The sequence below is a fragment of the Cannabis sativa genome, chromosome 1 (assembly GCF_029168945.1).
Source record: "Cannabis sativa cultivar Pink pepper isolate KNU-18-1 chromosome 1, ASM2916894v1, whole genome shotgun sequence".
In the NCBI taxonomy this organism is placed as follows: domain Eukaryota; kingdom Viridiplantae; phylum Streptophyta; class Magnoliopsida; order Rosales; family Cannabaceae; genus Cannabis; species Cannabis sativa.
Window position 1 is genome coordinate 32,953,528 of NC_083601.1, and position 16,567 is coordinate 32,970,094.

At 38.0% G+C, this 16,567-nt stretch overlaps 1 protein-coding gene across 3 annotated transcripts; it reads left to right on the top strand.

The window, feature by feature from the left end:
* Nucleotides 1–1,346: 1,346 nt before the first annotated feature.
* Nucleotides 1,347–16,563, top strand: LOC115706166 (dnaJ homolog subfamily C GRV2). Of its 3 annotated transcripts, XM_030633710.2 has the most exons (22): nucleotides 1,347–2,330; nucleotides 2,908–3,141; nucleotides 3,375–3,462; nucleotides 3,559–3,767; nucleotides 4,921–5,022; nucleotides 5,104–5,166; nucleotides 5,352–7,583; nucleotides 8,090–8,452; nucleotides 8,919–9,059; nucleotides 9,253–9,645; nucleotides 9,788–10,279; nucleotides 10,754–10,977; nucleotides 11,087–11,431; nucleotides 11,644–11,938; nucleotides 12,770–13,225; nucleotides 13,308–13,653; nucleotides 13,742–14,085; nucleotides 14,164–14,628; nucleotides 15,168–15,292; nucleotides 15,442–15,565; nucleotides 15,680–15,748; nucleotides 16,050–16,563. In XM_030633710.2, the coding sequence occupies exons 1-22, from the start codon at nucleotides 1,908–1,910 to the stop codon at nucleotides 16,260–16,262; spliced, it is 7,746 nt and encodes a 2,581-aa protein (XP_030489570.2). In that variant the 5' UTR covers nucleotides 1,347–1,907; the 3' UTR covers nucleotides 16,263–16,563. The 3 variants fall into 3 exon arrangements, with proteins under 3 accessions (XP_030489570.2, XP_030489571.2, XP_060964239.1); XM_030633711.2 differs by lacking the exons at nucleotides 1,347–2,330; nucleotides 2,908–3,141; nucleotides 3,375–3,462 and having other exon boundaries at nucleotides 3,626–3,767; nucleotides 4,911–5,022; XM_061108256.1 differs by lacking the exons at nucleotides 1,347–2,330; nucleotides 2,908–3,141; nucleotides 3,375–3,462; nucleotides 3,559–3,767 and having other exon boundaries at nucleotides 4,964–5,022; nucleotides 5,104–5,170.
* Nucleotides 16,564–16,567: the final 4 nt, after the last annotated feature.

Consider the following 16,567-nt stretch of genomic DNA (forward strand, 5'->3'; position numbering starts at 1 on the left):
ATTGGTGGTATTGTTAAAGACTCTTGTGGTAATGTTGTGGCTGCCATTTATAAGCCAATTCAGGGTTGTTTTCAAGTCAAAGAGATTGAAACCCAAGCCATTTCTTTTTAGTTAAAATAGTTGCATCATTCTATTTGTGTTATTCACCTTATTGAAACGCATGCTCTTGTTGTCTCACAAAGTGTCAATGTCTATCAAAAGCATTATAACCGCTTCCACAATTTAATTTGAGATATTATTTATTAGTCGTCCTTCTTTCCTAGAGTTTCTTTGAGTTATGTATGTCGTTCTACTAATGAAACGTCGTATGGTTTAACTAAATCATTCTGTTGTTGTAAATGAACTTTTTCATTAATTTATAATGACAGTTTCTCTCTAAAAGAATTTTTTTTTCATAATAATAATAATAATAATAATAATAATAATAATAATAATACTAATTAGGATTTTTGCCCCGTGAACTTTGACATGTACCAAATCATGCCCCTTGAACTTTTAAGGTCGTTAAAAATGCCTCCTGAACTATTGAAATTGTTGGATTTAAAGGAATTTTTTTTTCTAATTTTAGTAAAAAATGGATGAAAGTTCAGGGGCCATAATTTAGTACATGTTAAAGTTTGAGAGGCATGATTTGGTAGATATCAAAGTCTGGAGAGCATGATTTTGTACATAAACAATCACTGAAATAGTAAAATTGAATGAAATTAGACAAAAGTCCTTAAATCCAAAAATCTCAATAGTTCAGAAGATATTTTTTACGACCTTAAAAGTTCAAGAAGTATGATTTAATATATGTCAAAGTTCATGAGACAAAAATCCTAATTAGCCTAATAATAATAATAATAATAATAATAATAATAATAATAATAATAATAATAAAAATAATAATAGGGAAACTTACAAAAATATAGAAATTTGGGTTAATTTTTACAAAAATACTGTCACACGGAAAAGTTTTCAAAAATACTGTGTTTTTATAAAACACTAATAGAACACAAAACAAAACAACTCAAAACAACAGTAGAACAACTAAAAAACACAAGTGAAAACTTAACATAGTATACTGCAATATGAAACTAATAAAAAAACACAGTAAAAATGTAAAAAATACTGCCTGATAGTATTTTTATAAAAAATTGGCAAAAGTTAGTATACCAGGTAAATTTTCCTATTAATAATAATAATAATAATAATAATAATAATATAATGAGGGGGAAGAGCGAGATGGATGGATGGAGCGTAGGGATGACTAGAAACACCTAAGCCCATGATTTTGCATCTTAAGACAAAATGTGAGCTCAACTACGAAACAAATATAGTATATAAGCCCACCCCAGCCCAGCCTAGCCCAAACGCCAACTGGAACACTTTCTTTCTCCTTCCTTTCCTTCTTTCTTTTCTAACACCGTTTTTGTCTCAGACAGATACTCATATACTATCACACCACCCAACCTGTCCTAAATCTTTTTTTGGGGTCAAATCTCTCAAACCATATTCATTTCTATTCCTTTTACTATATAATTCCCTCAAATTTGTGTTTATCCGGAGATCTTCCTTTTTTTCTCATCATCACAATCACAATCTGAATCTGTAGAATTTTGATTTCATTCGATTCACTTTCCATTCTTTTTTTTGTTCTCTGATGTTTCAATTAGGTTTAGCAACTTGATCGATCGAGTTTCAAAGTTGGGCGTAATCGTAAATAACCGTAAGAACTGGGGGCGAATCAGTCTCGGTCTCGCCATACCCCGGCGGCGGCCCCATCGGCTCAAGCCGGCGTGGGACTCTGGTTCTTTCTCCGACCTAACAATGCGCCTCGTGCTCACACCCTCCATTATCTTCCTCACGTAGAATCCGTGACTCGTCACGCACCTGATCAACACCGCGGAGCACCTCCATCAACCTCCATGGACAATTCTGGTCCTTCTCCCAATTCTGCTTCTGTTCCTCCTATGGAAGAGCCGGAGTACTTGGCTAGATACTTGGTCGTTAAGCACTCGTGGAGAGGCCGATACAAGCGAATTCTCTGCATATCGAATGCTACCATTATCACCTTGGACCCTTCTACCCTGGCCGTCACCAATTCCTACGACGTCGGTAAAGATTACGAGGCCGCCACTCCGATAATTGGGCGCGACGACAGCTCTAATGAGTTCAATTTGAGTGTTCGAACAGATGGACGTGGGAAATTCAAGAGTATCAAGTTCTCGTCGAGGTACCGGGCGAGCATATTGACGGAGTTGCATAGAATTAGGTGGAATAGGTTGGCCGCCGTCGCTGAGTTCCCGGTGCTTCATCTGCGGCGACGGAACTCAGAGTGGGTCCCTTTTGTAAGTGATTTCGACCAATGCCCTGTTACTGTTTGTGCGTTCAGTTAGGTCGTTGTAGCGATTAATTGATTGAGAAAAATAGTCTTTGTAACTGGTCACACTATTTTAACTAGTGTCTTGAAACTTATTAGTGTTGATTTTTAGTTTTTGGTATTTTCTGGAAACTAGAGGTTTTCAGCCCGCTAACACCATCATACGTTTTAATTGAGGGTCTGGAGTGTATTGGTTTAACCTGCTAGCTTGAGATTATTATAATTCAGGCTCGTGAAGTTGTTGTATGCATCCTTGAGTAAGCTATCTCAAGTTGTTTTGTGGGAGAGTGCATATGAGTGATACGGAGTTAATAAGTTGCTGTATGCATGCATTGATACCCCTTTGCCAGTTTTTTTATATGATATGGGTATTAAGGTTACTACTAAACTTTAATAATTAAACTTACTAGTATTTTGGGTGTTTACCTTTCCCCTATATTGCTGCGTTACCTGTTCTACAATTTTATATCACTAGCTGGAGCGCTAGGCCTATATTCCCATTGGATGACTGTATTTATTCAATCTAATATCTGTCACTTGTGCAGAAATTGAAAATTACTTATGTTGGGGTCGAACTTTATGACTTAAAATCTGGAGACCTTCGATGGTGCTTGGATTTCAGAGACATGGATTCTCCTGCCATTATTGTTCTTTCTGATGCATATGGAAACAAAAATAGTGAGCAGGGTGGTTTTGTTCTTTGCCCTTTATATGGTAGAAAATCTAAAGCCTTTAAAGCAGCTTCTGGGACCACAAATTCTGCTATCATTGCAAGTCTGGTAAGGATGATATATCGGTTCTTTATTTGGTATATAAGTTATGTTATTATCACTAAGTTTGCCATGGCCAATACATTTAAGTCGCCGTGTAAAAATGATTTTGAATCTTGAGTTACCATTTGCAATAAGGTATCTTTTTATTCCATACAATTACTGTTGACAGAACATCTTCTTAGCTGGTTGTTTGAGTAAGCCTATTGAACTAATACTGACATAGAGCATGTATTATGCAGACTAAAACAGCAAAATCCATGGTTGGTTTGCCAATATCTGCGGACACTACTCAATCTTTAACAGCAGCAGAGTATATAAAGCGAAGGGGTAAATTTGTTTTAAAATTATTTGCTCTGTTTATCTACATTCGTCTTCCTTTGTATTCCACTTAATTGTGCCTTTTTTGTTTAATGGTAAATGCAGCTAAGGAGGCAGTTGGGGCAGAAGAAACTCCATATGGAGGCTGGTCTGTGACAAGGTTGAGGTCTGCTGCCCATGGTACTCTAAATGTTTCTGGATTGAGCTTAGGTGTTGGTCCAAAAGGTGGTCTTGGTGAGCATGGTGATGCTGTATCACGTCAACTTATTCTGACAAAACTTTCGCTTGTCGAAAGGCGTCCAGAGAACTATGAAGTAAGCTTAGGACTTTATTTAAGCTTATATTACATGCTTTTAGGTAACCCCAAGGGGTGGTTTAGTGGTAAGGAGAGTGTTGGAAAGTGCTTGTAGGCATTTGTTCATAGGTTTGAATCCCCACAGACTCGAAAACCTTGGGGCCATTGGGAGGTCTCCCAGTGGAACTGCCAGACCAATAATTCATTATATATTTATGTATATGTATATATATATTTATATATATACATATTACATGCTTTTAGGTCACATTAAGCACAATACTCCTGCATTAGGCATTCTTCTTTTCTTTTTTTTTTTTGGCACATTTCTTTTCTTTCTTAAAGCATTTAACGTAAATTGGGTCTATTTAAGGTGGACTTTTATGATTAAGTTTTAGCTCCAGAGATTTGAATTTTGAAGTAGAAATTGAGCATTGTTCACAATTTAAAAAAAAAAAAAATTAATATATATTTATATTACATGCTTTTAGGTCACATTAAGCACAATACTCCTGCATTGGGCACACTTCTTTTATTTCTTAAAGCATTTAACTTAAATTGGGTCTATTTAAGGTAGACTTTTTTGGTTTAAGTTTTAGCTTCATAGATTTGAATTTTTAAGTAGATGTTAAGCATTGTTCACAATTTAAAATGGTGGATAATTTTTTTGTATTTAAATGCTTTTGTGGTTGTGGTTGTCATCCAATAATCACCACGGATTATTAGTATTTCTAATCTTGTCACACAAGTTTCCTACTAGTGGGTGCATGGTACATTATCAAAGGCATACATAATTATGTATGTACCTGTGTGTTTGTGTGTGTGATGTATAGATGCTGCTTACTGACGGTCAAAATAGATGTATGATCTGGCAACTTATCTTGTTCATAGCCAGTTTACTAATTAACCTCAGTTGGTTCACTGTTGCCTTTTAATTTTATGATTTTTGAATGTATTTACATGCATTAAACTTAAAGCACAAACTATGTTATTTATAAAATTTTCACCTTTCATATATATATATTTGCTGAATGAAATAACATATTTTCCCACTTGTGTGGTAGCCTTGAACATATGAAGGGGCAATTCAATATATAACAATTTTAGAAATGATGCTTTGTATACTTCTCGAGTTATATCAAATGTTGAAAATTGTCACTAGATGTGTGCAGGCTGTTATAGTTCGACCTTTATCTACAGTAAGTTCCCTCGTTCGATTCGCTGAGGAGCCCCAAATGTTTGCTATTGAATTCTGTGATGGGTGTCCCATCCATGTAAGCATTTATTCATTTTATTATGCAACTGCTGCTTTTTTGGGGTGGAAAGTTTCTGATATCTGTGACATTTATTTGTAGGTTTATGCAAGCACATCACGTGATAACTTACTTGCAGCAGTATTGGATTTGTTGCAAACAGAAGTAGGTAGATGTGTTCTCTCTTGGATATTGATGGGTTTTTCACCTGCGAGATTAATGTTGCTTACAATTATAAACAAATGACATGGATATTTTCTTTAATAACTTTCCTATTATTATTATTATTATTATTATTATGCAATGCATATGTTAGTGGCGTGGTTGACCTTGGTTTATTTTTTGTGCAGGGGCAATGTGCAGTGCCAGTGTTACCGAGATTGACAATGCCTGGTCATCGTGTTGATCCTCCTTGTGGTAGAGTTTTCTTACAATTTGGAAAGCAAATCCTTGGTGCTGATACGGAGGGTGCAAATATGCATTTGAAACACCTAGCAGCAGCTGCAAAAGATGCAGTTTCTGAAAGTGGTTCTATTCCTGGATCAAGAGCTAAACTATGGCGAAGAATTAGGGAGTTTAATGCGTGTATACCATATACTGGTGTTCCTCCAAATATTGAAGTTCCTGAGGTGACATTGATGGCCTTGATAACTATGCTCCCATCTACACCAAATCTTCCTCCTGAATCCCCTCCATTGCCTCCACCTTCACCTAAAGCTGCCGCAACAGTAATGGGCTTCATTGCATGTTTACGTAGATTACTAGCTTCAAAGAGTGCAGCTTCACATGTAATGTCTTTTCCTGCTGCTGTTGGGAGAATAATGGGCTTACTTCGAAATGGCTCTGAGGGTGTGGCTGCTGAAGCTGCTGGGCTTGTTGCTGTACTTATTGGCGGTGGTCCTGGGGATACAATTACAAATTTGCTAACAGACTCGAAAGGGGAGCAACATGCCACAATCATGCACACAAAGTCAGTGTTATTTGCTCAACAAGGCTATGTTATCATTCTTGTGAACAGATTAAAGCCAATGTCTGTATCTCCTTTACTCTCGATGGCAATCGTTGAAGTTCTCGAGGCAATGATATGTGATCCTCATGGTGAAACTACTCAATACACGGTGTTTGTTGAATTGCTACGCCAAGTAGCTGGTTTAAAACGTCGCTTGTTTGCATTGTTTGGACATCCTGCTGAAAGTGTCAGAGAAACTGTAGCTGTGGTTATGCGTACAATTGCAGAAGAAGACGCTATTGCGGCAGAGTCGATGCGTGATGCTGCATTGCGTGATGGTGCTTTGCTACGACATTTATTGCATGCATTTTTTCTCCCTGTTGGTGAGCGGCGTGAGGTTAGCCGACAACTTGTTGCTCTTTGGGCAGACTCCTATGAACCTGCTCTGGAACTATTGTCTAGAGTGCTTCCTCCTGGACTTGTTGCTTATCTACATACACGTTCTGATGGAATCCCATCAGAAGAAGGTTCTCAAGATGGATCCTTGACTAGTAGAAGACAGAGGCGGCTACTCCAACAAAGGAAAGGTCGTGTAGGTAGAGGAATAACATCTCAAGAGCATTCATTATCTTCTGCAAACAATTATGAAGTTAGTGATCCAACAAAGCAGACAAGCACTTCTGCCATTAAAGGTTCAGATTACTATCAAAAATCAACTATAGATCCTAGTTTTGGTCAGTCTTCAACCATCCAACCTTCTGTTGCTCAAACCAGTGAAAATCTGAGCAGTGAAATGCCTTCTACAGGGGTTTTACAAAATGAACATTCGGCTAGTGTTCCACCTATGGATACACATGATACTTCTGAAGTAAATACTTCAATTTCAATTGATTCTGATGCCAATATTGCTGGTTTTCAGAATACAGGCCTCCCAGCTCCTGCACAGGTTGTTGTAGAGAATACTCCAGTGGGTTCTGGCAGACTACTGTGTAATTGGCCTGAATTTTGGAGAGCTTTTAGCCTTGACCATAATCGTGCCGATTTGATATGGAATGAGCGTACGAGGCAAGAATTGAGGGAGGCTCTGCAGGCGGAGGTTCATAAATTAGATGTTGAGAAAGAACGCACAGAAGATATTGTCCCTCGAGGTGCTACGATAGAGAATAATCCTGGGCAAGAAAGTGTGGCCCAAATTTCTTGGAACTACCCTGAATTTAATGTTAGCTATCCTAGTTTGTCTAGAGAAGTTTGTGTTGGCCAATATTATCTGCGTTTGCTGCTTGAGAGTGGCAGTGGTGGCAGGGCTCAGGATTTTCCTTTACGTGATCCGGTTGTTTTCTTTAGAGCACTGTATCATAGGTTTTTATGTGATGCGGACATAGGGCTTACAGTTGATGGTGCTGTTCCTGATGAACTGGGTGCATCTGATGATTGGTGTGATATGGGGAGATTAGATGGCTTTGGAGGAGGAGGAGGGTCCTCTGTTAGAGAACTTTGTGCAAGGGCAATGGCAATTGTATATGAACAACACTACAAATTAATTGGTTCCTTTGAGGGCTCTGCTCATATTACAGTTCTACTGGATCGAACAGATGATAGAGCGTTGAGGCACCGCCTTCTTCTTCTCTTGAAGGTAAAAGTAGATCCTTATTTCCCTATTATTTCTTTAATTCTTCTCTTTGATTCAGAATGGTCTAGTTGAGCATATGATATTTGTTTTGCAAAAACTTCAAGAGTACTATCATTGTCTTCTGTGTATTGAATATTAGTTCCGACGTCTGAGATTGTACTTATTCTGTTTAGATTAAATATAGCCATTTTTCTTAATTTATTCCTTTGTCTATGTTTGATGGCTTGCTTGTTATTGTATTAACAACAGTGGAGTCATTGTAACCATTTTGTTTAATTGAACTAAAAAGATATTTGAAGACTTTTTCCAATAAGGCTTGCTTTGGGAACTGTTTTATAGAATGGCCAATTTCCAGACATGGTTTTTTGAATCTTTATAGGAAAGTTTGCATTTAAACCAGGGTCAGTCAAAATCATATCTACAGACTTGGCGGGTATTTGCAGAATCTAAATTTGTATCTACTGTTTAAGCATTGACGATAATCACTCTTCATACTACTGCTTGTGCAGGCTTTAATGAAGGTTTTATCTAATGTTGAGGTATGTGTTCTGGTTGGAGGGTGTGTATTAGCTGTTGATCTGCTGACAGTGGCCCATGAAGCTGCAGAAAGGACTGCCATTCCTTTGCAATCAAATCTGATTGCTGCTACTGCATTCATGGAACCACTAAAGGAATGGATGTTTGTTGACAAGGATGGAGCAGAAGTTGGACCTGTGGAGAAGGATGCTATAAGAAGATTTTGGTCGAAGAAGGAAATTGATTGGACAACACGATGCTGGGCTTCAGGGATGGTAGACTGGAAAAGATTGAGGGATATTCGTGAACTACGCTGGGCATTATCTGCTCGAGTTCCTGTTCTCACTCCAACTCAGGTATTGTTATTTGAAACTTGGGAACTAATGTTCATGCCCTCAAACTTGTTGCGTTTATCTTGTGTAAAATTTCTTAGATACTTGTTTTGGACTGCAGTTTTTTTATTTTCAATGATTGTGTTAGTTCATTCCATTATTAAGCCTGGGCAGGACTTAAGTTAGTGTTTTGCTATTCATACTGAACTGTCAGATAAAAAAACTAGTACAATTTACTATTATGTTTGATTATTTTTTGTGCTGCAATGCCAAAGAGCATTTAGTTTTAGAGCTTCTTAAAATCTTTTAATAATGTTTTTTTTCTCTCTAGTTTAAATACCTCGATGATGAGTTGTAAATGCTTGCACTTTTTCAAAATTCAATGTTACTTTCCATTTTTATCCACGGGACTGCACCATTCTTTTCACTTTGTTTCCTAGTTAGTACATTTAATGATGTATATAACACAACATCTTGATTTTAAATTCAGGTGGGGGAGGCAGCATTGTCCATATTACATAGCATGGTATCCGCTCATTCAGATTTAGATGATGCAGGAGAGATAGTTACCCCAACTCCTAGAGTAAAACGAATGTTGTCAAGTCCACGATGCCTTCCACATATTGCACAGGTGACTCAGAGCAGAATTCCTGTTCAAATTTTTTACAGCTTTATAAATGTGTAGATATCCAAGTCAGAAGGGAATACATTGTATTAAATGTGTGGGAACGCCGGGTTCTTTCCATTATAGTTTATGCTTTAGCATGAAGTCATGTTATGTGACGAACCTTACTTTTTTAACCTTAATGTCAAAATAATTTCAGGCTATGCTTTCTGGTGAACCAAGCATTGTGGAAGGTGCTGCTGCGTTGTTGAAGGCTGTTGTTACTAGAAATCCCAAGGCGATGATTCGCCTCTACAGCACAGGTGCATTTTATTTTGCCTTGGCTTATCCTGGATCTAATCTCCTTTCAATTGCCCAACTCTTCTCGGTAACTCATGTCCATCAAGCATTTCACGGTGGTGAGGAAGCTGCAGTGTCATCTTCATTGCCGCTGGCTAAGCGCAGTGTTTTGGGTGGCCTTCTTCCTGCATCCTTGTTGTATGTACTGGAGCGAAGTGGTCCAGCTGCATTTGCGGCTGCTATGATTTCTGATTCTGATACTCCAGAGATTATATGGACTCACAAAATGCGAGCAGAAAATCTGATCTGTCAGGTACTTCAGAAGTTTTTATGCTGATAATGCTCATGACCTTAAAATCTTTATGTATTTTTTCCCCCACATTTAAGCATAATCGAAAGCTACAAATTATGTTCTGATTGGAATCATAGTTATGAATTTCTTTTCTTTCTCACAGGTCTTGCAGCATCTTGGTGATTTTCCCCAGAAATTATCACAGCACTGCCATACTCTGTATGAATATGCTCCAATGCCACCAGTTACTTACCCAGAGCTACGGGATGAAATGTGGTGTCACCGATATTACCTGCGGAACTTATGTGATGAAATTCGGTTTCCTAACTGGCCTATTGTTGAGCATGTTGAGTTTCTGCAATCATTACTGGTGATGTGGCGTGAAGAGTTGACAAGAAGGCCTATGGATCTCTCTGAAGAAGAAGCTTGCAGAATATTAGAAATATCCTTAGAAGATGTATCTAATAGTGATGGCAATAAGAAGCAATCCTTAGAAATTGGCGATGAGCTATCCATATCAAAGCAGATTGAAAACATTGATGAAGAGAAACTTAAGCGACAATATAGAAAACTTGCTATGAAGTATCATCCTGACAAAAATCCCGAAGGAAGGGAAAAGTTTCTTGCTGTACAGAAAGCTTACGAGCGTCTGCAGGTAAACAATGGTCTGATGTGAAGATGTATATAATATGTATGTATGTCTGTGTTCAACTGGTGGAAAGATCTCCCAAAAGGTTGATTTTTACTCGAAATCTCTCTGTATGCATGATCGTTGAGCACTCCATATTGGGTGGTGATTGACCCTCCTATTTAGCATAGGTTTCTTTCCTATGACTTTATCTTCTTCATGATGGATCAATATTTTTATTGTCTCCTCAAGTCTTAAAACTCTGAGAAAACCTGTTAGTTTGTTTTATATTATTATTTGTTTGTGGACAACTTTTGCAATGTGGTAGGTGTACAATTTTTATCTCATGACACGTGACATTGATCCCCAAGTGAGAAATATTCCAGTAAACTTTAAATATGAGCTGCAAAAATTGACTTCCTTGTGTGTCATATATCAGCTGTCAAGTTATGGTTTCATATTATTTCAAGTTTTCTAATGAAATAAATATGATTGTTATAGGCCACCATGCAAGGCTTGCAAGGTCCTCAGCCTTGGCGGTTATTGCTATTGTTGAAAGGGCAGTGCATCCTGTACAGACGTTATGGAAGTGTGCTTGAGCCATTTAAATATGCTGGTTATCCCATGTTGCTCAATGCAGTTACTGTAGATAAAGATGACAGCAATTTCCTTGCCTCAGATAGAGCTCCTCTCCTTGTGGCAGCATCAGAGCTTATTTGGCTGACGTAAAATCCTCATACTTGCTTTTTTACTCGTTCAAGCTTAATGTGCTCTGTGTTAGTTTTTAGCTCGATGCACTGAACTCTATTTTTATTTAATTTTTTTCATTATTAGATGTGCATCTTCTTTGTTAAATGGTGAAGAACTTGTGAGAGATGGTGGGATTCAACTTATTGCGACTCTTCTTTCCCGTTGCATGTGTGTAGTTCAATCAACTACTCCTGCAAGTGAACCATCAGCCATTATTGTTACTAATGTGATGCGGACGTTTTCTGTGTTGAGTAAGTTTGAGAGTGCTAGGGCTGATATGCTCGAGTATTCTGGACTGGTTGATGACATCGTGCACTGTACTGAACTTGAGCTTGTACCTTCGGCAGTTGATGCTGCCCTTCAGACAATAGCTCATATTTCCGTGTCTCCTGAATTGCAGGATGCCTTAATAAAGGCTGGCGTGTTATGGTAAATGGCCTAATTTCTTAAGTTATCATTTTATTACACGGTTTTTCCAAATATTGGCTCCAGGAGATGGCTGTATTTTAGACTAATTTTCTCACAATCATTTAATTATTTGTTTGAGTGTTCTTTAGTTAGCTACTTTTGTATTTGCTGCTTATTCAAGCATGCATTATTGAATTGACTTCTCATTTAACTTTGGAATTTGGTTTGTTTAGGTACCTTTTACCTTTGCTGCTTCAGTATGACTCAACAGCAGACGAATCAGATACGACAGAGTCACATGGCGTTGGTGCTAGTGTACAAATTGCAAAAAATTTGCATGCTGTACGTGCATCCCAGGCCCTATCACGGCTAAGTGGTTTGTCTGCTGATGAGAATATAACACCGTATAATCAGGCTGTAGTTGATGCCTTAAGAGCTATGCTCACCCCCAAACTTGCCAGTATGTTGAAAGATCAAGTACACAAAGATCTTTTGTCCAGATTAAATTCCAACCTGGAATCTCCTGAGGTAAACTGTCTCCCCCCAGAGAAATGTGTATATGTTGGTTGTGGGTGAACTATTTAGATGCTTTTGAAATAATATATATTGTATTAGATAGAGAAGGAAAAAAAACCATTAGGCTTACAACAGATGATTATGTATCATCTACTTCAATGGAAAAAGGTAGGGATCAACTTAGATTACAACCAAAGGTTTCATTCTCTAAGTAAACTGGAGAAATGAAATGCATTGAAGCAGAGGCATGGAGGATTGTTGGTGGTTTTTGAGAATACCATGAACCTCTCCTTTTTGAAATGTCTGAAGCATCGGATAAAAGTAAATTCTAATGGCTTTGTTCCATCTGTGGTGGAATTGAAGAGAAGCTCTAACAACATTCTTCTAGGTGTTTTCTCACTTGGCAATAACTGTACCGACCAAGAAGCTTCACAGCAAGGGTTTCCATTTTCAACTTGCTTTTGAATGTTCTGGCACAAAAGAGTATTTATCCCCCTGTTTCGAGGACAAAATTCTAGACGAACTCAGAGGACTTGTTCAAGTTTCTTTTCTAAATTTATGAAACTGCTTGAGCACTTAGATTTTTATCAGGGTTGAGTAAAGCTTGAGCATATTGATACTTGGTGCTGGGAGTTTCTATTAATGAAGTTTGATTTACATGTTGGCTTTGTTCAATGTTATGATTCTATGGGGTTTGTGTTTAGATCTATGTTTGATTGATGATGTGCATAGAATGATATATCATGTTCTTCGTTATGTACATGGTCATTTATGTGTGATTTTTTTGAAACAATTTGGCTGATGAAAACATTGATTGAAATTTTCAATTTTTTGTGTGTTTAGATTATCTGGAACTCTTCAACCCGAGCAGAGCTATTGAAATTTGTGGATCAGCAGCGTGCAACTCAGGGTCCTGATGGTTCATATGATCTGAAGAATTCACATGTTTTTGTGTACAAGGCACTATCTAAAGAACTTTATGTTGGCAATGTTTACTTAAGAGTCTACAATGATCAGCCAGATTTTGAGATCAGCGAACCGGAGATATTCTGTGTTGCCCTGGTTGATTTTATCTCATATTTATTAAGCAATCAGTGTGCTCCAGATTCTGATATTCAGGATAATCCAGATCTCGCGGGCTCATCCCTTGAGACATCAGAGAGTCGCAATGATATTGCTGGTGGATCGGGTAATGACCAAGAATCTGATAATTTGGCACCTGTAACTGATGGAGAATTGGCAGAGAAAAAAGAGTTGAAACTGGTTTTGAACCTGAAATTTGCGCTGACCTCTCTTCAGGTATGTTGCTTGCTTGTATATTTTATCCATTTGATGTGCCCTTTAATTTGTTAATTAATTCCTTTGTCCTTTTCATTTGTAGAACCTACTCACAAGCAATCCAAATTTGGCATCAATATTTTCTACGAAAGACAAGCTATTACCTCTTTTTGAATGCTTTTCTGTGCCTGCGGCAACAGAAAGTAACATTCCTCAGCTTTGTCTGAGTGTCTTGTCGCTCTTGACAAAGCATGCATCCTGCTTGGAGGCCATGGTTGCAGATGGATCTAGTCTTCTTCTTTTGTTACAAATGCTACACTCTTCTCCAAGTTGTCGTGAAGGTGCTCTTCATGTTCTTTATGCATTAGCAAGCACTGCTGAACTTGCTTGGGCTGCGGCCAAACATGGTGGAGTAGTCTACATTCTCGAACTTCTGTTGCCTTTGCAAGGTAGGAATTGTCATTGTGATTGATTTGTTGAGTCTTTTTTTTTTCAACACCATGGTTCTTTACTTCTTCTGATACTGTACTTGTGCAGAAGAGATTCCCTTGCAGCAAAGAGCTGCTGCAGCTTCTTTGTTAGGGAAGCTTGTAGGACAACCAATGCATGGGCCTAGAGTTGCTATAACACTAGCAAGGTTTCTTCCTGACGGCTTGGTGTCAATAATTCGGGATGGTCCTGGTGAGGCAGTGGTAGCTTCCGTTGAGCAGACTACAGAAACACCAGAACTTGTATGGACACCAGCAATGGCTGCTTCTTTATCTGCACAAATTTCAACTATGGCATCAGATTTATACCGAGAACAGATGAAAGGCCGTGTCGTTGATTGGGATGTGCCTGAGCAAGCATCCGGGCAGCAAGAAATGAGAGATGAACCACAGGTATTGACAGTTGATTTTATTTGTAAGATTTTGACGTGTCTTCTTTGTTCATTTATTCTGATTTCCAAATTCATGCAGGTCGGTGGAATCTATGTTAGGCTATTCTTGAAAGATCCTAAATTTCCCCTCAGAAATCCAAAGAGATTCTTGGAAGGACTGTTAGATCAATATTTATCCTCCATTGCTGCCAGCCATTATAATACTCAAGCTGTTGACCCAGAACTTCCATTGCTTCTATCTGCTGCTTTGGTTTCATTATTGAGAGTGCATCCCGCACTTGCGGATCATGTTGGATATCTTGGATATGTGCCCAAGCTTGTGGCGGCTGTGGCTTATGAGGGGAGACGAGAAACAATGTCATCAGGTGAGCCGAACAATGGCAATTTTGCAGAGAAAACAGATGAACCCGAAGATGGATCATCACAACCTGTACAAACACCACAAGAACGTGTACGCCTAAGTTGTTTACGTGTCTTACATCAGCTTGCAGCTAGTACCACATGTGCTGAAGCTATGGCTGCAACTAGTGTAGGAACACCTCAGGTAGGTTGCTTGTATTTATAATTTATCTTCTAATTTGGTTTCTGTTGCGTGTGATAGCACTGCTTCGCGTATTATATTATAAATATCATACCACTTTACTCTTGTGGTTTGCTTCAATTATAAATTACATCCCTGTGTTTGAGTTAATACTTAAACACCTCTTTGTGCTCTGCAAACAATTTTAAACTTATCCCTTAAAGCTCGATTTTACCAAAATACCTTCTAATTTATTTAAATTAGTACCAAGATTCCTCTCTAATGTTTTAAATTAATCTTGACCAAAATCAAGATTTAAGGAAAAGTTTTATACTAATATATAAAACATAGGAGTGTAATCATGTATTTAAGCAGACCACATGGGAGTAATGTAGTAATTTTATATTATGGATATTTACAAGTTTACATTGTTTATGTAATGTGCTCGAAATTTCATTATTTAGTTTTAATTTAATTAGGATATTCATGAAATGGTGGTGTGGACTCGTCATAGGCTATATGCTGTCACTTGCTAATCCAATTATCTTTCTTATTTGATTCAGGTTGTGCCTCTTCTCATGAAAGCCATAGGATGGCAAGGGGGAAGCATACTTGCTCTTGAGACTCTTAAACGTGTTGTGGTTGCTGGAAATCGAGCTAGGGATGCACTTGTTGCACAGGGACTCAAGTGAGCAACATTTATCATCTTATGTGCTAATGCGGCTCCAGTCAACACCTATAGAAAAAAGATTGCTTATTTTTGTTGACTTCTATTTTATTTTTAGTTTGAAACAGTAATGGTCTGTGCATAATAATTATATGTTGGGATCAATGCAGGGTTGGTCTTGTGGAAGTACTTCTTGGGCTTCTGGATTGGAGGGCTGGAGGTAGGAATGGTCTCTGCTCTCAGATGAAGTGGAATGAATCTGAAGCATCCATTGGCAGAGTGCTGGCTATTGAGGTTAGACTTGAAATACTCACTTAGAAATGCTACGTTGCTTTCTTTATATGGTGCTTTGGCAATGCAGAAAATTTGCAGTTTTTTGCATAATTACTTACTGTGAACTGGATTCAGGTATTGCATGCATTCGCAACAGAGGGAGCTCATTGTACTAAAGTGCGTGATATATTAGATGCCTCTGATGTAAGTCCTAAAAATATCTACTTCTTTCTGCCTATTTTCATTTCTTGTTACAAAATTGTTTCTGTTTTCGGCTGTACTGCTACTAAAATTTGGAGAATAATTTTCTGTTTTGTTTCCTGTTATTGACCTAAAAGATGTCCTCTTTCTACATGGAAATCTTTCACTTTTCCCAGTTCAAACACGTACTTGTTCTGTTCATGTGCAAGGAACCTTAAATAGAAGACTGAATCCAATGTGACTGTTCTTTCATATTTTCTATTTTGCAACATATCTTAATAGTTGCTTTGTTCATTTGAAAAAGGTTTGGAGTGCTTATAAAGACCAGAAACACGATCTCTTCCTCCCTTCGAGTGCTCAGTCTGCTGCAGCTGGAGTAGCTGGGCTAATTGAAAACTCATCATCAAGGCTCACTTATGCCCTTCCAGCTCCACCATCACAGGCACAACCTACTTCATTGAAACCTTCTGCTTCGTCAACATCTGACTCAAACGGAAAACAAGATCAGCTTTCATAGTACATGGAATGTGAAAGGAGTCATTACTGAAGCTGCATACCGATCTGTATAGCTTTCATAGTACATTGTACAGTTTTTTCACAAATTTTTTTCTTTGCCTGTCTGCTCATAAAGAGTAGACGATTAAAATTACAAGGGAAAACAGAAAACAGGGAAGAGAGTCATTTGTTTTACATGTAAAGATGACTTTCGCATTGTAAATTGAGTTAGCGTCTTGCCAATTAGCGTTGTGTAAGCGAGGTGGTTTGTGTGACTGCATCATGGCAACTTTTCTTTCTAATAGTTGGACATTTTTTTTCTATTCC

Coding starts and splice junctions, on each gene's coding strand:
- LOC115706166 (XM_030633710.2), top strand. CDS start 1,908: ATGGACAATTCTGGTCCTTCTCCCAATTCTGCTTCTGTTCCTCCTATG. Junction 9,646..9,787: donor CAGAAAATCTGATCTGTCAG/GTACTTCAGAAG, acceptor TCTTTCTCACAG/GTCTTGCAGCATCTTGGTGA. Junction 15,566..15,679: donor GCAGAGTGCTGGCTATTGAG/GTTAGACTTGAA, acceptor AACTGGATTCAG/GTATTGCATGCATTCGCAAC.